Below are 24,175 nucleotides of genomic sequence, written 5' to 3'. Positions count from 1 at the left end.
GTGACTTAGCATGCATGCATGCTTCCTCTTCTGATTCTACTTTCTCTTTGACTCAAGCCAATCTGGAAGTGCACATATACCAACTTGCCACATTTTTAAAAACTCTTACCTATGTTGCCTCTGGTAGATATTATTTTTTAATATATGAAAGGCTGAAAAACAATAACTTTTAAAAGGTTTTTTTTTTTTTTTTACTGAAGTATAGGTGATTTATGTTTCAGGTGTACAGCAAACTGATTTACTTATATACAAAGATATTCTTTTTCAGATTCTTTTCCATTATAGATTATTAGAAGATACTGAATATAGTTTCCTATTGTTTAAGATATTATTTTACTTTTAAAAAATATTTTTATTTATTTATTTGCTGAATCGGGCTTAGTTGTGTCAGGTGAGAACTTCTGCTGTGGCACAAGGACTCTCTAGCTGTGGTGCAGGGCTCAGGAGCCGTGGTGCAGTCTTAGCTGTTTCACAGCATGTGGGATCTTGTTCCCTGGCCAGGGATTGAACCTGCGTCCCCTGCATTCCAAGGTGGATTCTTAATTGCTGGACTACCAGGGAAGTCCCTAAGATACTATTTTAATTAACAAATAGAGTTCCTCGTTTATCATCTGGCCAGTTTTGAGGAAAGATAATAAAGCCTCAAAATACACTTGGTACATTTGGTGGTTTCACAGTATGTCCACCTGCCATTTGACATTCCTCTCTTCAAGAGGTGGAGCTTCACTGCCCTCCTCCTGAGTCTGGATTTGATGCCTGGCTTCTCTTCTTTTCTTTTTTTATGTTTATATATTTGGCTACATCAGGTCTTAGCTGCAGAACACGTGAATTCTAGCTGCAGCAGGCAAACTCTTAGTTGCGGCATGTGGGATCTAGTTCCTTGACCAAGGATCGAACCCAGGCTTTCTGCACTGGAAGTGTGGAGCCTTAGCCCCAGGACCACCAGGGAAGTCCCTGATGCCTGGCTTCTAATGAATAGTTACTATGAGGTAAAAGGGAGCAACTCTGGGGACTTGATCATCCAAGGTGCTCATCTCTGCCACGTGCTGAGGACGTGGCATGACCTATGGACCAGTCTGCGTGGCTGGGACCTGAGGCCTCCTGCCGGGGCAGGTGAGCCCTCTGGGAAGTGCATGCTCAAGTGCGAGGCAGGCATCGCTGAGGCGTCCTGAGTGCGGCCACGGGCAGGGAGCCGGGGCCGGAGCCCCCAGCTGGCTAGCCCACCCTGGCCTTCCTGAACCACGGAAACTGAGACGATAGATGCTGCTGTTCAAAATCACTAAGCTTAGAGCAACTTGTTACTAAGCAAGAGATCATTAATATCATCCTCATGATCACCAACTAATTAGTAATAATCAAATGGATCTGGAATTCTAAATCCAGACCATTTTCACTTTACTTCACCAAGTGATGCCAAAAAAAAACAACACAAAGATGAAAGATGATTATGATTCAAAAAATTTTAAATATCATCTCTTACACTTTAATTTGAACTCTGCATAGAATATTAATTTCCACTCTATGGTAGAAGAGAAATAAGTAGGAACTTTTAGATGTGAATTTAATAAGAAGGAATATAAAATACATAGTTTATAAAGCATTTTACCTATGTAATCTTAGCTTTTAGATGGATACAGATGTTTGTATATATATCTACTGATAGCAGCAATGTCACTGACAACTATCTTAACTCTTTAAGAATGCATAAAAATTAATAATGCAGGAAAATTATTTAACAATAAAAATCCATTCCAAGGTCTAATTATGTGGCTCTGGGTCAGATGTTATACAAAAAAAATTACACATATCTGCAACTGGTTCCAGACCTCTACTAGTCATACTTCAGGATCTATATAAAACATCTCAAAATTAAACTTACAAATGCTCTATCAAACTTAAAATGAAGTGCAAAAATGATTATTCTAAAAGTACAATGAAGATAAACCTCATATTGAATAAAACACAGCATTCACTCTGAACCAAATTTTCTGAGCATCCACAACAAAATTTGGGCAAATATAGCCTACCATTAACTTAATATTCAGTCTCAAGAGTTTATTCACTCTTCTCCTAGATCAGCAGTGTGGCCTCAGGGATCTAACCTATTAGTACTTTATTGTTCCTCTGATACTCTTAAAAAATGTTTTTTCCTTAGGCAAATGGTTACCATCTTCTTTGTAAAATACACTTGTTTATTATTTAAAGGGCAATGCGGAAAAAGGAAAAGAAAAGATCATTAACATCAAGATAGCAAGTCTGGAACCATCGGAAACTTTTCAGAGTATTTTTGTTTTGTTTCTAAAACAAAGCTATGAGAAAATATCACAGGGGAATAAATGCAATGGACATTTTAAAAATTTTCAAAAAAATATATAACCAGCCAATTCTTTAGGACTAAAATAGATCTAGATCCACTGCCCGTCTACAATTAAACTCTCCTTATTCGTGTAGCTATGTTTTCATCTAGGCTGATTTGGAATTGTAGGATTATGTATAAAGCTCTAACATTTATTTTTCCAAGCTTACATGTCCAGTTTAAGAAAAGCTCAGTTGGTAGTGCAAGCAGGATGTCATAGGCAAGTGTCTAGCCTGCCTCCACCATCTCCCAGCTTCCTCTCTCAAGGCTGTGGGATAAACACAGCAGGGATCTGCTGTTTGAAACCACAGCTTTCATCCTTCCTCTGTGATTCCTCTTGCTCTCAAAATCCAGACTTTCAACTTACGTACTGAATACTGAACTTATTTAACATTTGTCCTGTTACTTTGTATTCATATTTAATTTTTGATAAAAAATCTTTTCAATGAAACTGAAAAAAAAAAAAAAACCTCATTGCCTAGACCAGTGCTTTACATATTACAATGATTCAACAATTACTTTTAAGATAAGATCATTTAGGAGGGGATGACTGCCCCCATCACTTCATGGCAAACAGATGGGGAAACGGTGGAAACAGTGGCAAACCTTGTTTTTGGGGTTCCAAAATCACTGCAGATGGTGACTGCAGCCATGAAATTAAAGGACGATTACTTCTTGTAAGGAAAGTTATGACCAACCTGGACAGCATATTAAAAAGCAGAGACATTACTTTAGCAACAAAGGTCCATCTAGTCAAAGCTATGGTTTTTCCAGTGGTCATGTACGGATGTGAGAGTTGGACTATAAAGAAAGCTGAGCACAGAAGAATTGATGCTTTTGAACTGTGGTGTTGGAGAAGACTCTTGAGAGTCTCTTGGACTACAAGGAGATCCAACCAGTCCATCCTAAAGGAAATCAGTCCTGAATATTCATTGGAAGGACTGATGCTGAAGCTGAAACTCCAATACTTTGGCCAACTGATGTGAAGAGCTGACTCATTTGGAAAGACCCTGATGCTGGGAAAGATTAAAGGCAAGAAGATAAGGGGATGACAGAAGATAAGATGGTTAGATGGCATCACCGACTCAACGGACATGAGTTGGAGTAAACTCTGGGAGTTGGTGATGGACAGGGAGGCCTGGCGTGCTGCAGCTCATGGGGTAGCAAAGAGTCGGACACAACTGAGTGACTGAAATGAACTGAGAATATTTTTGAACGAGCAGATAAAGTCATGTAGCCTAAGTTTTGGAAAACATTTACTTTTGTATATTGCACTTAGATTTACACATTTGATTCCATTAATGCTTTACTTTATGATTTTCTGCATGCAACAAATCTCTCTGACTCTTCAAAATATTTATATCATAAAAATCTCATAAAATTAGCTGATATGTTTTGAAGTGTTTCAGGTTTCTTTTAAAAGAAGATATAAACAGATAGATAGCTAAAAATGCTCCTTTATCACACTGCAAAAAAAAAAAAACTTATCTTAAATATTTTATTATGGCTGTTACATTTGCACTGAAGAATTATGTCCTTAAGTATAATAACATAAACTCAAGATGATAAAAACAGAGGAGAATAAAAGCTCTGATTCCAAATTAGATTTTTACTTAATAACCGGAGTTGACGTTCAACCAAAAGAAAACAGGTGTCAGCCTAACCTGACATTATTGGATATAATCTCCACCTCAGATCAATATGAATGTTTTATAGAACTTGCATTATTTCACAATGTCCTGGCTTCTACCTCACTGATGCAGCTATTATAAAACAAAGCACTCATCTCCACACGCAGTAACAAGAAATACTTCAAGAGAGGGTAGTATTTCAGGAATAGATCAGCTGAGCTAGAGAGAAAGAATTGAGTTTCCCTGCTGCTGCTGCTGCTGAGTCACTTCAGTCATGTCTGACTCTTTGTGACTCCATAGACGGCAGCCCACCAGGCTCCCCTGTCCACGGGACTCACCAGGAAAGAATACTGGAGTGGATTGCCATTTCCTCCTCCCGAGTTTCCTTACGCTTCTTTACTAAACATAAAAGAATCATCTAGTTATAGTAATAATTAATGTGTGTGACAAAAATAAAAAAATGGATCCAAGTGCCCAGGTCTGAAAAATCCAGTGTTAAGCCTAAAAAAAATTTAATGGCAGCTCTAAAAATTCACACACTTGCTGCAAATGTTTTCATGATGCTTCCTGTGCATGTCACAGAGCACACTCGCCCAGATTCACATGAACCATGCTCCTGCAACTCATATCCCTGGAAAAAATTTCTTCGTGTTTACTTGAGGTATTACTCCTAATACATTACAAAGGATAGACTCTGACCCCTCTTCCTCCCCACTCCCACCTGCTCCCTTTCTTCTCTTTCTTTTCCAATTTAAAAAAAGTCTGTCGGCAGAGTGGTTTCAACACAACTTTGAAGAGCCACCAGAATATAGACAGTTCTGCTATCTCCACCTTCAAGCCCTGCTTCTACGTGGCCACATATCACAACTTCCCACCCCCAAATCAAAAGTAATCTAAACATTTACTGCAGCAGTTCAAGAAAACATAGAGGCAGAAGAAAGAGAGTGCAGTCATTGTCCACAGTGGAATTTTAAAAAACCCTCTTGCCTAGGTTTCAATTTCAGATTCGCCAGGTTTTAGTTATGTGACTTTGGCCAAGTTCCCTAAATGTCCCATAACTCAGTTTCATCTTCTGTAAGTGGGAATAAAATAATGACTACCTCCTCTGGTTGTGACAAAGATTTAAATGAATTAACATGCGTCAAGTCCTCAGAACAGTTTCCACAGGATAAGGAGTTATTTCCCAAGTCCTACCCACATTGTTCCTCAAACCTTTTTATTATACAGCCTAGACTGGCTCTTTTCTCTCCATTGACTCCTTTACTTTTTGTCTTCATTCATTTTCTCTACTCAATAGTTCTGTGACCTTTCCCAAATAAATTATTTTAGCTTCTAGTTTTTCCAGTCTGCTCCCTACCACCAGCACCCTTTGCCCTTTAACCCCACTGTCTTAGAAGGGAATATACAGAGAAGGGAAAGTTGTAAACATGTATCCTCTATGACTTAAAAAAAATTCTGTCACAGAAGTTTTAGGAATATCTATGATCTTGAATTCCAAAAAGGCATTGCACTATTATACTTACAATTGTAACACTAATGAAAAGAACTCCTAAAAATGTTAATTAGTTGAAATATTTCACAAGAGAGGCAGATGAAGTGATTACATATTTTACTGAATCTTAAAAATCTTCCTGAATATTCTGTACTATGCTGTAGTTCAGACTCTAGCATTCAGTATTCAATTGCTCCTTTCAATCAGCTCTCTAGAGCTGGTACCTTAAGAAACCGGGATCACTAAAAGGTGCCAAGACATTTTATAAACAATTAATAATCACATTTCATCTTCGGCTCCTTGGTAATTAGTTGGAGTCAGTGTCAGCTTACTGGATACAACCGCACTAACACAAAGAGAAGAAACCAAATTTACTTTGTCTCGTTTATGAGCAAAAATAATGAAAAATATCTTTCTTTTAAGCTTAATGTTTGTTAGAGGGTAACAGACCAGTTAAGTCAGGGACTGTGCTGGCTGTCATTTGATCCCAGCTGGCTGGTTATTATGTGGCTGATGACCTCTTCATCCTTTTTTTCTCATGGAAGTTCTATGTCTCCTTTAAACAAATGATAGTTGACATTTATTGATCACTTCCCGTGTGCCAGGAACTATGTCAAGCCCTTTGCATGAACAAACACATTTAATCTTTACAACCACCCTGTGAGGTAGGTAGGTCCTTTTACAGCCCTCATTTAGCAGATGAGGAAACTGAAGATCCAAGGGATTAACCAATTCTATCCTGTTGAAGTGTTGAAGATGGGATTCAAGCCCAGAGCAAGCAATCTTAACAAGTACTCCCCAAAGCCTTTACTGGGACTCTCCCATTTTGATTTAAAAAGCTTCATGGGAGAAAGAGCACTTTTCTATTGTATGTACACAACAGCAAACATTGCCCCCAGTTTGTTTATGCAGCTATAAATCCAAAGATAATTTTGGAATTCATACAGTTCATCTTCTTCAGTGGTTCTTGGTCAGCTAAATTACTTTTTATACCATAACCATGCTGAGAGTATGACTGTTTTTCTGACTGTTTCTCTTCATTCCTTTTTTTCTGAAGAAATAATTCTCACAGGAAATAATTTCAAACCCAGCAGTGTGAGCGTGGGAGGAGAGGACAAAGAACGGGGAGGGTCAGCAAGATGTTTAAAAAGCTGTGTTTGGAAACCTTCCCATCAGTAAAGTTACTAAGACGCCAGTGAAGTCACTGAAAAATTTTTATCTCATGAAATGTTCTGTGTGAATAAGCTTTCGTGAAAATCAGTGAAGAGCTCAGTCTTCTCATCAAATCATCCCAGGGTGAAACAGAGACAGCAGGGGAGGAAGGGCCTGGAGGCAGGCAATGCTGAGAATACTGAATAATTCAGCAGAAATCTTAGGGGGAGCTCTGTTCAGTCATAATCTGGGGACCTGTAGCTGAACCCACTTTAATCAGGTCTGTAAGCGAGCAGACGGCCCGTGACTGTGAGCGAGGTTATTTATTCATGTAATCAAATTTAAGGGCTAAAACTTTTAAAAATTGACAACAACATGTGTTACCTAGGATGTGAAGCAACTAGAACTGTCATATACATCACGGGTGAAAAAGCACATGGCACAGCCACTTTGGAAAGGACTTTGGAAGTTTCTTATAGAATTCAACAAACACCCAACACATGACCTGGAGATACCCCTCCTATATATTTACCCAAGAGAAGTGAAAATATGTCCACAAAAAGACCAGTATGCAAACATCAATAGTGTGTCTTCTCCTAAGACACAAAAACTGGAAATTCAAAAGTCTATCAATGGATGAATAGATAATCAAATCACGGCACATCCGAACCTAGGAGTAATCACTCGGCAATAAAAAAGGAACACACTATTCACACACGCAAGAACATGGATGAATCACAAGCATGACACTAAGTGAAAGAAGGCAGACACACAAGACTACATACTGTATGACTCCACTTATATGATGTACATGACATTTCAGAAAAGGCAAAATACCAGTGACAGAAGGTTGCGGGAGGAGACGGAGCTCGACTACAGGGGGTGCAGGGAAATATCTGAGGGGACAGAAATGCTTTGCATCTTTTAAAAATTTTATTATTGTTGTTATTTATTTGGCTGCACTGGGATCTTTAGCTGTAGCACGTGGGAGCAGTTCCCTGACCAAGGATCGAACCCTAGCCCCCTGCATTGGGAGTGCAGTCTTAGCCACTGGACCACCAGGGAAGCCCCAAATGTTTCGTATGTTGATGATAGTGGGAGTTACAGGACTGTACATCCATCTGCTAAAAACTCATCAAACTATACACTTAAAATGGGTGAATCTGATTACCTAACTTATACCTCAATACAGCAGGGGTTTTTGTTACTGTTGTTTTAGTTTAAGCAACCCACTCCAGTACTCTTGCCTAGAAAATCCCATGGACGGAGGAGCCTGGTGGGCTACAGTCTATGAGGTCGCAAAGAGTCGGACACGACTGAGTGACTTCACTTTCACTTTCCTCATTGGCAGTTACAAAGACAGAAACTTGTGTACCCAGAGGATGCTCTGTTGCAGAAAGGCAGTCTCTTCACCCTGCTGATTTTGTTGCATATTCTCATGGATTCCCTCAATCTTCAGTGTTCACACAACTTAGAAAAAGATGTTTAACCAGAGCATGATTGGGGATAAGTCTCACAGGCCATGGTTTTAAAGCATACTTATAAACTAAAAGCTGAACATCACCTTCTTCAGTTCAGTTCAGTCGCTCAGTCATATCCCACTCTTTGCGACCCCATGAGCTGCAGCACTCCAGGCTTCCCTGTCCATCACCAACTGCCGGAGCCCACCCAAACTCATGTCCATTGAGTAGGTGATGCCATCCAACCATCTCATCCTCTGTCGTCCCCTTCTCCTCCTGCCCCCAGTCCTTCCCAGCATCAAGGTCTTTTCAAATGAATCAGCTCTTCGCATGAGGTGGCCAAAGTATTGGAGTTTCAGCTTCAACATCAGACCCTCCAATGAACACTCAGGACTGATCTCCTTTAGGATGGACTGGTTGGATCTCCTTGCAGTCCAAGGGACTTTCAGGAGGCTTCTCCAACACCACAGTTCAAAATCATCAATTCTTTGGCGCTCTGCTTCCTTTATAGTTCAACTCTCACATCCATACATGATCACTGGAAAAACCATAGCCTTGACTAGACAGACCTTTTTTGGCAAAGTAATGCCTCTGCTTTTTAATATGCTGTCTAGGTTGGTCATAACTTTCCTTCCATAACTTTCCTATAAGGAGTAAGCGTCTTTTAATTTCATGGCTGCAATCACCATCTGCAATGATTTCGGAGCCCAAAAAAATAAAGTGTCTCACTGTTTCCACTGTTTCCCCATCTATTTGCCATGAAGTGATGGGACCAAGTGCCAAGATCTTAGTTTTCTGAATGTTGAGCTTTAAGTCAACATTTTCACTCTCCTCTTTCACTTTCATCAAGAGGCTCTTCAGTTCCTCTTCACTTTCTGCCATAAGAGTGGTGTCATCTGCATATCTGAGGTTATTGATATTTATCCCGGCAATCTTGATTCCAGCTTTTGCTTCCTCTAGCCCAGCGTTTCTCATGATGTACTCTGCATATAAGTTAAACAAGCAGGGTGACAATATACAGCCTTGACATCCTTCTTTTCCTATTTGGAACCAGTCTGTTGTTCCATGTCCAGTTCCAATTGTTGCTTCCTGATCTGCATACAGGTTTCTCAAGAGGCAGGTCAGGTGGTCTGGTATTCCCATCTCTTTCAGAATTTTCCACAGTTTATTGTGATCCACACAGTCAAAGGCTTTGGCATAGTCAACAAAGCAGAAATAAATGTTTTTCTGGAACTCTCTCACTTTTTTGATGATCGAGCATATGTTGGCAATTTGATCTCTGGTTCCTCTGCCTTTTCTAAAACCAGCTTGAACATCTGGAAGTTCACAGTTCACGTACTGCTGAAGCCTGGCTTGGAGAATTTTGAGCATTACTTTACTAGCATGTGAGATGAGTGCAATTGTGCAGTAATTTGAGCATTCTTTGGCATTTCCTTTCTTAGGGATTGGAACGAAAACGGACTTTTTCCAGTCCTGTGGCCACTGCTGAGTTTTCCAGAGTTGCTGACATATTGAGTGCAGCACTTTCACAGCATCATGTTTTAGGATTTGAAATAGCTCAACTGGAATTCCATCACCTCCACTAGCTTTGTTCGTAGTGATGCTTCCTAAGGCCCACTTGACTTCACATTCCAGGATGTCTGGCTCTAGGTGAGTGATCACTCCATTGTGATTAACTGGGTGGTAAAGATCTTTTTTGTACAGTTCTTCTGTGTATTCTTGCCACCTCTTCTTAACATCTTCTGCTTCTGTTAGGTCCATACAATTTCTGTCCTTTATTGAGCCCATCTTTGCATGAAATGTTCCCTTAGTATCTCTAATTTTCTTGAAGAGATCTCTAGTCTTTCCCATTCTATTGTTTTCCTCTATTTCTTTGCATTGATCGCTGAGAAAGGCTTTCTTATCTCTCCTATTCACCTTCTTAAGTGCACACAATTACATCCTTGGTTTATGACTAGGGCAGCAAGATAAACTATAGGATGTCTGGTCAAATTTAACTTTAGATGAATAACAAATAGTTTTTTAGTATAACTACGTCCCCAATATTGCATAAGATAAGCTTTGTATTTCCTTTATCTGGCAATCCCTTAAGAATACCATTGGTCCATGCATGGTATTTTCAATTTCATTTATTCATTCACAATTAATTAGCTAATTTATTATTTAATCTCATATATATGTTTTAGCAGGTACTTTTAGTAATCGTGGCTATAACCACTTTCTTAAGAAACCATGTAGCAACTCTAAGGCACTGAGAACGCATTTAGAAGACGGAGAAGTCACTGACCTAGGAACCTGTTCATCAAGCCGTGACTGCAGACCAGGTGCGCCCGCATCAACTCAGTGCTCATGGGACAGACTCGCACTCAGGGCTCACCTAGACACTGACTCAGCACCTGCATTTTAAGACTGCACGTGCACATTCCTGTTTCGGAGGCTCAGATTTAGGAGGCTGTGTTTCAGGGAAACGCCCATGGGCATATGTAGTGGGGATCAAAGGGAAGCTGACTTTAAAGTACAGAAACTCCTTAGGAGAATATTTGAAACGTTCAGGCATCACCTCAAGATCTGAATCATGGTACAGTACAGGTAGCAGGAATGAAATCGAAAGAAAGAAAGAGAAACGGGAAACACTAATAGAAAATAAATCTATAGAACTTGGTAAAAGACTGATAGGCTCAGTCGTAAAGTACCCACCTGCCAATGCAGGAGAGGAGATGCAGGTTCCACCCTGGGTCAGGAAGATCCCCTGGAGGAGCGCATGGCAACCCACTCCAGGATTCTTGCCTGGAGAATCCTGTGGACAAAGGAGCCTGGCAGGCTACAGTCCATGGGGTCACAGGAGTCCCACAGCACTTAGTGACTGAACAACAACAACTGTGGGTTTAGAATTTCTAAATGCTCCACAGGTGATTCTATTTGCCTCTGAGGTTAAGGACCACAAATAGGAGCTCTTTCAATCTATTTGTTATCACTTAGAGAGATGATTTTCAACCCTGGCTACACTTTAGAATTATTTGAGGAGCTTAAAAATGTATCAGTATCTACACCCTGCCCTTAGAGATTCTGATTTAATCTGTAATGTTTCAGAAGTTCCACAGTTGTTTGTAATGTGCACACAGGGCTGAGAACACTCAAGTGAAGCATTCAGTTTAAATGATCATTTATTAACTATTTTTTTCAAATAAATGTAAAATGAAGAGAACATTCAGTGTTTACAGAATCCAAACCTTCTAATTAGGTGAAATATAAACCAACCTATTTTCATTTGCTTGTTATAATTTCACAATAAATTTTGCTTGCAGTTAGCTACAATTTCCATTTTTTTCAAAACCTCTTTTGGAATAAAAAATAAAATCAGTTGATGGCCATTGAGATTGGATAACCATTTATGAAATAAGCATTCAGGTGTTCAAAATATAATATGAAATAAATTGATTATAATCACAACCACAGTTATATATCTTAGGATAGAGTAAGGTCCTCAGGAAACAGAAGTAAAAAAATTATATACCTAAAATGTATTTCTAGGTCAAAGTAAATAATCAGAATACAATTCTATTACTAAAGTCTAAATAAAAAACATCAAGCAGAACATTTAAGCACTTTCCAGTTAACTGCACTACAGCATTATTTCAGAATTATGAAAAGCAAAAAAAAATTTTCAAAAAGAAAAATGTTTCCAAATGACCTTTTAAAAAATGGAAAATTGGCTTACCTCTTCCCTATGATTCTTAATTGGCATACAAAGAATACTTTGTGTCTTGTAGCCTGTAATTTGGTCAACTTCTGCATTGAATCGAGGATCCTAGTAAGGGAGATGAAATTCAATTTAGTGACTGACTTGTTCAATGATTGATTTGATTTTTTGATTTATAGGATTAGAGAAATCTAACCTTTGACTTACCTTGTTGCTCTGAATGTTAATTTTATCATTGTAAAAGGTATCAAATCATATAAGTACATATAATCTTTGACAAAGATAAATTTAAAGTTTTTTAAAGAAGCTAGTGTTCATGAATAAATACAGATGCAAACAAATGTTAAGAAATAAAGAAAATTCAAAAAAGTAACCAATTTAGATAGTCTCACTTAAACTCCAGAAAAAGTGACAACTCTCCTCTTCTGTAATAAAATTTGCCTATTCCCATCTCACTGATTCTTCTGAAAAAGAAGAGCATCTCTGGTCTGAAATTTTTTCCTATAAAACCCACCACCTCCAAAACGACCTTTCCAGTACTGATGTTACTTCCCTTCTAACGACTGACCTTGTTCCGTGAATAGAGGAGCGTGATGGGCTATAGCACACCAGGCCACAGAGTTGGACACGACAGAGCATAACACAACAACAGCAACAACAAACAACTGTTTATCTGTTACCTCAGTATTCTGTATTTCTATCTCAGATGTTCATAAGAACTAAAATCTTTTCTTTTTTATTTAATAAAAGTGCATGGCCTTCATCAAACTATAAACAACTCCTTGATCTTCTGCATCTCTTTCCCCTTTCACAAAGTACATCCTTGTACGTCTAATCATCACAAAGGGCTTTCGAAATGTGTAATTCAAAATGTGGGTTAAAGAAAAAAAAGATGCAGGCTATCTTCCATTAAACCAGATTAAGAAGATTAAAGGTAGGCTGTAAACTCCATGAGGGGCTTTTATTGGTTCATTGCTGTATTCCCAAGATCAACTCAGGAACTCAAAAACATTTGTTAAATAAATGAAGCAATTCATTAACAACCGATACCATAGTTAGCCAATGTGATCTTTTTTAGTTTACTATAGCTTAAAACAAATCTTGTAGAGGTGGGAGGAAAAACTCAAGGAAATGGACAGATACTAGTATATGAGATACAATTAGAATGGAAGCAAACATACCAGAACATAAATATCTGAATGAATATTATTCCCTTCAAAGCAACAGCCTTGGGAACTTACATGCTCAACCTAACAATAGCATTATTGTTGTAAAAACTCTACTTTTGGAATTCCCTTTGGAAAATATGGACTAGTCACACTGGAAAAATCCTCATCTTTGAAGAGCACTTCTTTTTTTTTTTTAATTAGTCTAAAGTCATGCAAAGCCAAAGCTGTGAATGAAGTAAATGATTACACTAAATTCCATCAAACTAGGGTCAGAAATCAGAGAAGGCAATGACACCCCACTCCAGTACTCTTGCCTGGAAAATCCCATGGACGGAGGAGCCTGGTAGGCTACAGTTCATGGGGTCGCTAAGAGTCAGACACAACTGAAGCGACTAGCAGCAGCAGCAGCAGGGTCAGAAATGAGGCCAATTTTCCCGTTTAGAGGGCCGAACTCGGCCTTAAAGACAAAGTTTCAAACGAAAAGTTACAAAATGGTGGAAAATCGACATAAATATTTTATATTACAAATGAACACTATTGCATTTTAATTTTTCTGCAAACATGTTCAAAGTTGTGTTAAAAAGACAGAGAAAATCTTGCCTGGATGTTTTAAAAAACCAGTTTTAAATAACATGCTATATTGCAAGGTATCTAAAGAAAGCAGACAGGCTATTGATATGGATGAATTAAAAGAAGTTAAACATTATGAATTTATATAGGGAATTATTCCATAAGCTAATAGTCAAAATATGAATGGAAATGAATCCTTAGCAATTATTTTGTTAATGAATATCTGAAATACAAGACCAATATAAAGAAGAGGATTAAACCCAACTATCTAATCAAAGTAAGAGTCTGAAACGTATAGGACTTCCACAGATTTTGTGTATACTGGAAGTTTAAAATAAACAGTAACCTTGGATTTCACTCTTCAGTGAAAGAAGTAGGAGTAATGTCTGCCTCAAAATCACTTTAAGAGAATTTTGGCATCTCAAAGAATTTTCCTTTAACAATGCACCCAGTGCAAGGGCTACAAACACAGAGAACTTCTAATGCTTCTAGGTCCAGGAACCATTGAAAGAAAAATGGAGCACTACTATTACTATTATTATTTCTTTCACTGTTTATGAGAACATGACAGTAAGAAACAAAAACAAAAACCCACAAAGCTTAAATATCCATCTCCTATAATAAAACAACTAGTACCAGACTTGTCCTCCTGCTGGAAAATATCTGACCAGATCAAATAAATGAGACAACTAAACCACACACAGTGAAGAGGAGAATGCACATGGCTGCACTGCAGTAATCTTGCCCCTCCAGGCAGCATCTCTCCCACCAAGGAGAAGGTAGGCAGTGCCCAAGCAGAACCACAGTTCCAAATGGAACTGAATTCAGGGCTTCTAAAGTGCTTTACAAATAGCTGATGAAAGAAGAGAAGTAAAAGGCAAGGGAGAAAGGGAAAGATACAACCAACTGAGGGCAGAGTTCCAGAGAATAGCAAGGACAGATAGGAAGGCCTTCTTAACCGAACCATGCAAAGAAATAGCAGAAAACAACAGAATGGGAAAGACGAGAGATCTCTTCAAAAAAACTGGATATATCAAGAGAACATTTCATGCAAGGATGGACACAACAAGGGACAGAAACGGTATGGACATGACAGAAGCAGAAGAGATTAAGAACAGGTGGCAAGAATACACAGAAGAACTGTACAAAAAAGATCTTAATGACCCAGATAACCATGATGGTGTGATCACTCACCTAGAGCCAGACATCCTGGAGTGTGAAGTCAAAAGGGACTTAGGAAGCATCACTATGAATAAAGCTAGTGGAGGGGAAGGAATTCCACCTGAGCTGTTTAAAAATCCTAAAAGGTGATGCTGTTAAAGTGCCACACTCATGTCAGCAAATTTGGAAAACTCAGCAGTGGCCACAAGACTAGAAATCGTGTTTTCATTCCAATCCCAAAGAAGGGCAATGCTGAAGAATTTTCAAGATCAGTTGAGTCGCTCAGTCCTATCTGACTCTTGTGACCCCATGGACTGCAGCACACCAGGCCTCCCTGTCCATCACCAACTCCTGGAGCTTGCTCAAACTCATGTCCATTGAGTGGGTGATGCCATCCAACCATCTCATCCTGTGTTACCCCCTTCTCCTCCTGCCTTCAATCTTTCCCAGCATCAGGGTCTTTTCTAAGGACTCAGTTCTTTGCATCAGGTGGCCGAAGTATTGGAGTTTCAGCTTCAGCACCAGTCCTTCCAATAAATATCCAGAACTGATTTCCTTTAGGACCAATTGGTTGGAGCTCCTTGCAGTCAAGTGACTCTCAAGAGTCTTCTCCAGCACCACAGTTCAAAAGCATCAGTTCTTTGGCACTCAGCTTTCTTTATGGTCCACTCTCAATGTTTAAACTACCATACAGCTGTGCTCATTTCACATGCTAGCAGGGTTATGCTCAAAATCCTTCAAGCTAGGTTTCAGCAGTACGTGAACCAAGAATTACTTCCAAATGTACATGCTGGGTTTAGAAAAGTCAAATGAACCAGAGATCAAATTGCCAATATTCCTTTGATCACAGAGAAAGGAAAGGAATTCCAGAAAAAAACCATTGGTTTGACTATGCTAAAGCCTTTGACTGTGTGGATTACAACAAACTGGAAGATTCTTAAAGAGATGGGAATACCAGACTACCTTACCTGTCTCCTGAGAAACCTGCATGCAGGTTAAGAAACAACAGATAGAACCAGACATGGAATAAATGACTGGTTCAAAACTGGGAAAGAAGTGCGACAAGGCTGTATATTGTCACCCTTAAATTAAATTGTAACAATTTAATAAAAATTGCTAAGTTTTATTTAACTTAAGGAGATCCAACCAGTCCATCCTAAAGGAGATCAGTCCTGAGTGTTCATTGGAAGGACTGATGTTGAAGCTGAAACTCCAGTACTTTGGCCACCTGATGCGAAGAGCTGACTTATTGGAAAAGACCCTGATGCTGGGAAAGATTGAAGGTGGGAGGAGAAGGGGATGACAGAGGATGAGATGGTTGGATGGCATCACTGACTCAATGGACATGAGTTTGGGTAAACTCCGGGAGTTGGTGATGGACAGGGAGGCCTGGCGTGCTGCAATTCATGGGGTTGCAAAGAGTTGGACACGACTGAGCAACTGAACTGAACTGAAATGCAGAGTACATCATATGAAATGCTGGGCTGGATTTTTCAATCATATGCTGGACTCAAGATTGCTGGGAGAAATATCAACAACCTCAGATATGCAAATGATACCACTCTAATGGCAGAAAGTGAAGAGGAACTAAAGAGCCTCTCGAAGAGGTTGAGAGAGGAGAGTGAAAAAGCTAACTCAAAACTCAACATTCAGAAAACTAAGATCATGGCATCCAATCCCACCACTTCCTGGCAAATAGAAGGGGAAAAAGTAGAAGCAGTGACAGATTTTATTTTCTTGGGCTCCAAAATCACTGTGGACAGTAACTACAACCATGAAATTAAGATGCTTGCTCCTTGCAAGGAAAGCGATGACAAACCTAGACAGTGTATTAAAAAGCAGAGACATCACTTTGCTGACAAATATCCTTCTAGTCAAAGCTATGGTTTTTCCAGTAGTCATATAAGGATGTGAGAGTTGGACCATAAAGACGGCTGAGTGCTGAGGAATTGATGCTTTATTACTGTGGTGCTGGAGAAGACTCTTGAGAATCCCTTGGACAGCAAGGAGATCAAACCAGTCAGTCCTGAAGGAAATCAGTCTTGAATATTCACTAGAAGGATTAATGTTGAAGCTGACACTCCAATAGCCTGGCCACCTGTTGCAAAGTCCCTCATTGGAAAAGACCCTGATGCTGGGAAAGATTGAAGGCAGAAGGAGAAGGGGGCAGCAGAGGATGAGATGGTTAGACAACATCACAGACTCAATGGACTGAATTTGAGCAAACTCCAGGATATAGTGAAGGACAGGGGACTCTGGCATGCTGCAGTTCATGCGGTCGCAAAGAGTTGTACAAGACTTAGGGACTGAACAATAACAATAACAAAAGTGCTGGGATGTGCAAGGCAAAGTACCTGATAAGACAGGCTGTGTTGTGAGTGGGGTACGGTATAAAGGAGGAGTGGCAGAAGACAGTGGCTAGCCAGTTAGAACATGTATTTGGCAAGACTCTTAAGAGAACAAGCAAAAATTACCTGTTGAAAGCTGAAAGTGGAATAGTGCTACCAATTATAAAAATGTTTGAAGACACTGGGGTCCCACCCATTAGAGGCACCTCACTAGGTACACAGGCATTCAGCTGAGACACAGGAGGGCCACTCCTTGGGAGTAAGGACCCTACCGTAGACTCAGGCAGCACTCCCTAAGGATAAATTTAAAACTAAAGTAGATCCATCAAAATAAATAATAATACCAAATCTGACAGGAACAAAAGGATCTTCCAGTAACTTCACTGCCTGCAAGAATAAAGGTCAGCCCTTTTTTAAAAGAAGATGATATAATCCAAATGACTTTCAACACACAGTCACAATATCCAGCCTACAAAAAACATAATCACAACAAATGAAGAAATAGGAAACTACAACCCATAGTGAAGAAAAAGAACAGTCAATAAAAAATGACCCCAGGGTGATTCAGATATTGGAATTAACAAACAAGGACTTCAAAGCAGCTATTACAAATGTATTTAAAAACTTAAAATATGGTAAAAATGAACAGATGGGAATCTCTGCAAAGAAAAAAAGTATTTTTAAAAAGCCAAATGGAAATTCTAGAACTGAAAAGTACAAAGTCTAAAATGAAGAGTTCACTGATTAACAGCAGATTGGATGAGTCAGTGAACCTGAAGGTAGACTGACAAAGTATCTAATCAAAAAGACTGAGAGGAAAAACAAAAACTATAAAAAGTTAACAGAGCCTCAATGTTCTCTGGGACAACATCAAATGGTCTAACATTTACACGATTGGAGTCCAAAGAGAAGAAAATGGGGCTGAAAAAAATATTTAAACACATGACCAAAAATTTCCTAAAGTCAGTGAAAACCTTAAACATATATACATAGTGTGAAAATGATACCTAACATGAAATGTGTAAGAAGTGAAGGCTGGCTGACTTCTCATAAGAAAAGCGAAAACCAGAAAAAAAAAAGTGGGAAAACATTTTAAATATTGAAAGAAAACTACTGTTAACTGAGAAGTATCTTTGCAGTAAAGATATCTTTCAAGATTATAGGCAAAATGAAGGCATTTTTAGGTAAACATCAGACCAATACTAAAGAAATACTAATGAAAGTTCTTCAAGCCTGAAGAAACAGATTCTACAGAAAGGAATAAAGAGCTTGGAACTTGGCCTGAGAGCATGCACAAATATATAAACAATAAGGAAATGGACCCCAAAACATACTGCTGTGATTTATGTCCACGAATGTCCTGCTGACATTTCTCTCTAGGAGTTTTATGGTAATTGGTCTTACATTTAGGTCTTTAATCCATTTTGAGTTTATTTTTGTGTATGGTGTTGTAGAATGTTCTAATTTCATTCTTTCCTGTGAAGCTGTCTAGTTTTCCCAGTGCCACTTATTGAAGAGACTGTCTTTTGTCCAGTGTATTCCTGTCTCTTTTGTTGTAGAATGGAATATTACTCAGTCATGAAAAAGAATGAAATAATGTCATTTGCACAACATGGATGGATCTAAGATTATCACACTAAATAAAGTAAGCCAGACAGAGAAAGGTAATTATTATGATACTGCTTATGTGTGGAAGGTTAAAAAAAAAAAAAAGACACAAATTAACTTATTTACAAAACAGAAATAGACCTATACACATAGAAAACAAACTTACGGTTATCAAAGGAGAAAACGTGGGGCAATAAATTAGGAGTTTGGGATTAACAAACTATATGTAAAAAAGATAACCAATAAGGGCCTACTGTAAAGCTGGGGCTGCTGCTGCTGCTGCTGCTAAGTCGCTTCAGTCATGTCTGACTCCGTGCGACCCCATAGACGGCAGCCCACCAGGGTCCGCCATCCCTGGGATTCTCCAGCCAAGAACACTGGAGTGGATTGCCATTTCCTTCTCCAATGCATGAAAGTGAAAAGTGAAAGTGAAGTCTCTCAGTCGTGTCCGACTCTTAGCGACCCCATGGACTGTAGCCTACCAGGCTCCTCCGTCCATGGGATTTTCCAGGCAAGAGTACTGGGGTGGGTTGCCATTGCCTTCTCCGAAAGCTGGGGAACTATATTCAATATTTTATAATAACCTAAAAGGAAAAAAATCTGAAATATAATATATATGTGTGTATATATATACACACACACACACATATATATATATATATATATACACACACACACACACACATAACTTTACCACTGTGCTATGCATCTGAACATGGCACTGTAAATAAACTATACTTCAATTAAAAAAAGAAGAGTAAGGAAGCTAGGTTCTTCATTTTTGGAGGAAGAAAACAAAATGCAACTTGAGGTGTTAGATTGAAATCAGAAGTAAGAATTTATTGTTTACAATATAGTGGGTAGCTAGCTATAGGAATAAGTAAAATATTAGTGTATGTTAGTCTGTGTATTTTTTTTCCTAGCTCTATTGGCTGATAAACTAGTAGCAAGAGCATGCCTAGTGCCTAGATCTTGGTTTTAAAATACCATCCCTTCCACTGAGAGAAACCAGGATTCCTAGGTCTATGGCAAGGAAAGTGTAAGATAAGTCTAGAAAGTGTAAGGTAAGTCTTAGTCCTGCTAAGTAGTTAAAACTTTCAGCTCCCCCAGAAAGCAAGAAAATGCCAAGAGTGACGTGGGAACATATCAAAAAGACATTGGTTCAGTCACTAAGTTGTGTCTGACTCTTTGCGAACCCATGGACTGCAGCACGCCAGGCCTCCCTGTCTATCACCAACTCCCACAGCCTGTTGAAAGGCATGTCCATCAAGTTGGTGATGCCATCCAACCATCTCATTTATCTGTCATCCCCTTCTCCTCCTGCCTTCAATCTTTGTCAGCATCAGGGTCTTTTCAAATGAGCCAGTTCTTCACATCAGGTGGCCAAAGTATTGGAGCTTCAGCTTCAACATCAGTCCTTCCAATGTATTCAGACTGATTTCCTTTAGGATGGACCGGTTGGATATTCTTGCTGTCCAAGGGACTCTCAAGAGTCTTCTCCAACACCACAGTTCAAAAGCATCAATTCTTCGGTGCTCAGTTTTCCTTATAGTCCAACTCTCACATCCATACATGACCACTGGAAAAACCATAGCCTTGACTAGATGGACCTTTGTTGGCAAAGTAATATCTTTGCTTTTTAATGTGCTGTCTAGGTTGGTCATAGCTTTTCTTCCAAGGAGCAAGCGTCTTTTAATTTCATGGCTGCAGTCACCATCTACAGTGATTTTGGAGCCCAAAAAAATTAAGTCTGACACTGTTTCCACTGTTTCCCCATCTATTTCCCATGAAGTGATGGGACCAGATGCCATGATCTTCGTTTTCTGAATGCTGAGTTTTAAGCCAACTTTTTCACTCTCCTCTTTCACTCTCATCAAGAGGCTCTTTAGTTCTTCTTCACTTTCTGCCATAAGGGTGGTGTCATCTGCATATCTGAGGTTATTGATATTTCTCCTGGCAATCTTGATTCCAGCTTGTGTTTCATACAGCCCAGTGTTTCTCATGATGTACTCTGCATGTAAGTTAAATAAGCAGGGTGACAATATACAGCCTTGACGTACTCCTTTCCCAATCTGGAACCAGTCTGTTGTTCCATGTCTGGTTCTAACTGTTGCTTGTTGACCAGCACATAGATTTTTCAGGAGGCAGGTCAGGTGGTCTGGTATTCCCATCTCTTTAAGAATCTTCCACAGTTTGTTGTGTTTCACACAGTCAAAGGCTTTGGCGTAGTCAATAAAGCAGAAGTAGATGTTTTTCTGGAGCTTTCTTGCTTTTTCGATGATCCAACAGATATTGGCAATTTGATCTCTGGTTCCTCTGCCTTTTCTAAAACCAACTTGAACATCTCAAAGTTCGTAATTCATGTACTGTTGAAGCCTGGCTTGGAGAATTTTGAGCATTACTTTACTAGCGTGTGAGGTGAGTGCAATTGTGTGGTAGTTTGAGCATTCTTTGGCATTGCCTTTCTTTGGGATTGGAATGAAAACTGACCTTTTCCAGTCCTGTGGCCACTGCTGAGTTTTCCAAATTTACTGACATATTGAGTGCAGCACTTTCACAGCATCATCTTTTAGGATTTGATAGACTGAGCCAAAAGGACATAGGAGCCAATAAATCGGATATAATCTGATGATATGAATAAGATAGTAACACAGCATGACTCATTAAGAAATAAAAATCCATGAGCCCATAATGATAGAAATAATGAATGAATAAAGAAGTTCTTCTTTACATTAGAATGCTAACTAATACATATAGGTGGTATTATTGATATAAAGTTGGAAAATTAGTAGATGCCGAAAGTGGTAAGTGCACTGATAAGGAAAAGAGTATTTACACAATATCAAAGTAACTTCCTTAAGATATTTATTAATTACAATGGGAAAACTGTACCTTTATAGTGAAACACTTAGTGGACACCACTTTAACCTACTTACCAAGTTGAACATCACCAAAAATGTGGTAAAGTAACATCGTGTGCTAACTGGTAACATATGCTAAGAAGGTCTGTGGTATAATTAAAAAACATGTTTGGTCTGGCATTAGATCTCTTCAAACCCTTGGAATTACCTGACTGATGGTCTTTTTCTATTCATAACAAGCCCCTGCCAGCAAATCTGAGCTCATGCTAATGCAGAGTCTCATGGGGGAGAAGGCCTCAAACAGCTGCAGGACCGGGGCTGGCTACCCAGAAACCCACTGAGTGATCAGAGGGTCAGAGCGTTCAGCCCTGCCACTGGGTAGGTGGAGAGTGAGTCCTAGAGATTGAGTCCAGTCACCCATGGTCAATGATTTAATCAACCATCCCTACATAATGAAACAAAATCAGACTGAGGAACTTTTGGGTAAAGGTGATCTATGTGCTGGGATGGTGTTGCCATAGAGGGCAGACAAGGAAGTTTTGTGTCCCCCGCCTCTCACTCCTTGCCCTGTGTATCTCTTCTATTAGGCTATTTCTGAATGTCATCCTTTATAAACATACAGCTGTAATCTTAAGTATGGCGCTTTCCTGAGTTCTGAGTCATTCCAGCAGATCACTAAACCCGAGTGGGGAACCCCTGCATTTTCAGTCAGCCCGAAACAAGTGTGGCTGCCCTGGGGTCCTCCTTACAGCTGGCATGTTAGATGGGGACAACATTGTACGACAGGGTCCTTAACCCACGGGGTCTGTACTCACTCCGGGCAACTAGTGTCAGGAGTGAGTAGGACTGCAGGACACCCCAGCTGGTGCAGAGGTGAAGAACGGACTGTCTTCTGTAAAGCCAAATGAGGTCGAAAGAACATTTATGGTATTCCTGCCAAAAGCGCCTAACTTGAATCTATTCAAGAAAAACATTCTACAAGATAACTGGCCTGTGTCCTTCCAAAATACATGTCAAGAAAGATAGAGTAGCACTGAGAAACTACTCCAGATTTAATGGAAACTAACAAGATAGGACAAATACATGCAATATGTAACCCTGAGTTAGAGCCTTGAACAGAGGGGGAAAAAAACCACTGCAAAGGACATTCACGGGACAACTGACCAAATTTGACTATGGAATGTTAGCTAAGAGCTTTGTATCAAAAAATTTCCAGATTTTGATAAAAGTATGACAATTGTGTAAGACAATATTCTTGTTAGAAAATATATATAGTAATTGCTTCTCAGCCTTTTAGCTAAGATCAAGTGTAGTATCTGTTCTTATCAGAAAATACATATAGTAAAAATGTCTCCAAGTGGTTCAGAAAAAAATAATATGCATGCATTACACACAGAAAAAGAAAATAATAAAGCAAATGGGGCAAAATATAAACAATTAGAGAATCTGGGTAGAGGGTATACCCAAGTTTCTGATACTGGTCTTGCAACTTTTCTATAAGCTTGAAATCATACAAAAATAAAAATAACAGAAAACAAAAAAGGAAATAACGAAGTAGATTTGCCAAATTATATGCTGGTCTTCTTCCACAAAGTGGACTATCTAAAGATGATTAGAGTATTTAACAAAGATACAGCAGTTCCCAAACTCTGTTCCCTAGGACACAATGACAACATGACAAATGTATCAAAATTGGTAATTTATTAAAATTAGAACAGTTGCTATTGTTATTTCTTTCCTCTGAAATTCATTTGGGAAATAATTTTATTCACCAGAAATTCACTTGAGTAGCACCTGACACCTGCAGGATGAGAGATGCTGAAGACGTATTTATCTGAAGAAGGACTGAAAAGGGGGGAATGAGGTTGGAGCGGGAAGAGCTGCAGCTCTAGGGTAAAGACCACATGAGTGGCAATGTGATCCTTCCCTCAGAACCCTCCAATTTCTCTCCCTAAAAATCACGGTGTCCATGGAGAGGCTGTCCCATGGAACCAAGAGATGGGTCTAAGTTTTGCATTCCTATTGACTTAGGAAATAAGAGGGTTATTTAGACAATATAAACCCTTTGACATAGGAAATCTTGGGAGGCGTAAGGCTTCCACCAGACATAGAACCAGGGCTTCAAGGCAATCTGTGATAGTTAATTTTATGTGTCAACTTGACTAGGCTAAGGGACGCCCAAACGGCTGATAATACATTATTTCTAGATGTGTCTGTGAGGATGTCTCCAGAGGAGATGAACATCTGAATCAGTAGAGTGAGTAAAGAAAATCTCTATCAATGCCAGTGGGCATCATCCAATCCCTTGAGTAGGCAGAGGAAAGAAGGACGAATTCGCTCTGTTTGAATTAAGATATCCATATTTTCTTGCCCTCTTGCAGTCCACCAGAGCTCCTAGCTCTAAAGCTTTTGATTCAGACATAGACCAGAGTTACACCACTGGCCCCCCTGATTCTTAGGCCTTCAGGCTCTGAGTTATACCATCAGCTACACCAGTTCTGGTTCTCCAGCTTGCAGATGGAAGGTCGACTGTGGAACTTCTAAGCCTCCATACCCAAGTGAGCTTATTCCTACAATAAATCACTTCTTATTTATCTCTATATATCCTACTGGTTTGTTTCTCCGAAGAACACTGACTGATACACAATCTGATCTAAATACTGGACG

The 24,175-nt window shown here is 39.3% G+C and overlaps 1 protein-coding gene and 1 pseudogene across 3 annotated transcripts in view; one reads left to right on the top strand and one right to left on the bottom strand.

Annotated features, from left to right (window-relative positions):
• Positions 1-24,175, bottom strand: part of PDE5A (phosphodiesterase 5A) — a 150,131-nt gene that overhangs the window by 98,860 nt on the left and 27,096 nt on the right. For all 3 annotated transcript variants that reach the window (XM_081493237.1, XM_081493246.1, XM_081493256.1), the window contains exon 3: positions 11,810-11,899. In XM_081493237.1, coding sequence (XP_081349363.1) covers positions 11,810-11,899 — 90 coding nt within the window. The remainder of the gene's footprint in view (positions 1-11,809; positions 11,900-24,175) is intronic.
• Positions 22,786-22,885, top strand: LOC145521496 (U2 spliceosomal RNA; annotated as a pseudogene).

This window comes from Giraffa tippelskirchi, chromosome 1 (genome assembly GCF_054371585.1).
Source record: "Giraffa tippelskirchi isolate mGirTip1 chromosome 1, T2T-mGirTip1v1.2.pri, whole genome shotgun sequence".
In the NCBI taxonomy this organism is placed as follows: domain Eukaryota; kingdom Metazoa; phylum Chordata; class Mammalia; order Artiodactyla; family Giraffidae; genus Giraffa; species Giraffa tippelskirchi.
Note: the sequence above shows the minus strand (reverse complement) of the source record. Positions and strands in the feature narration are given on the sequence as shown.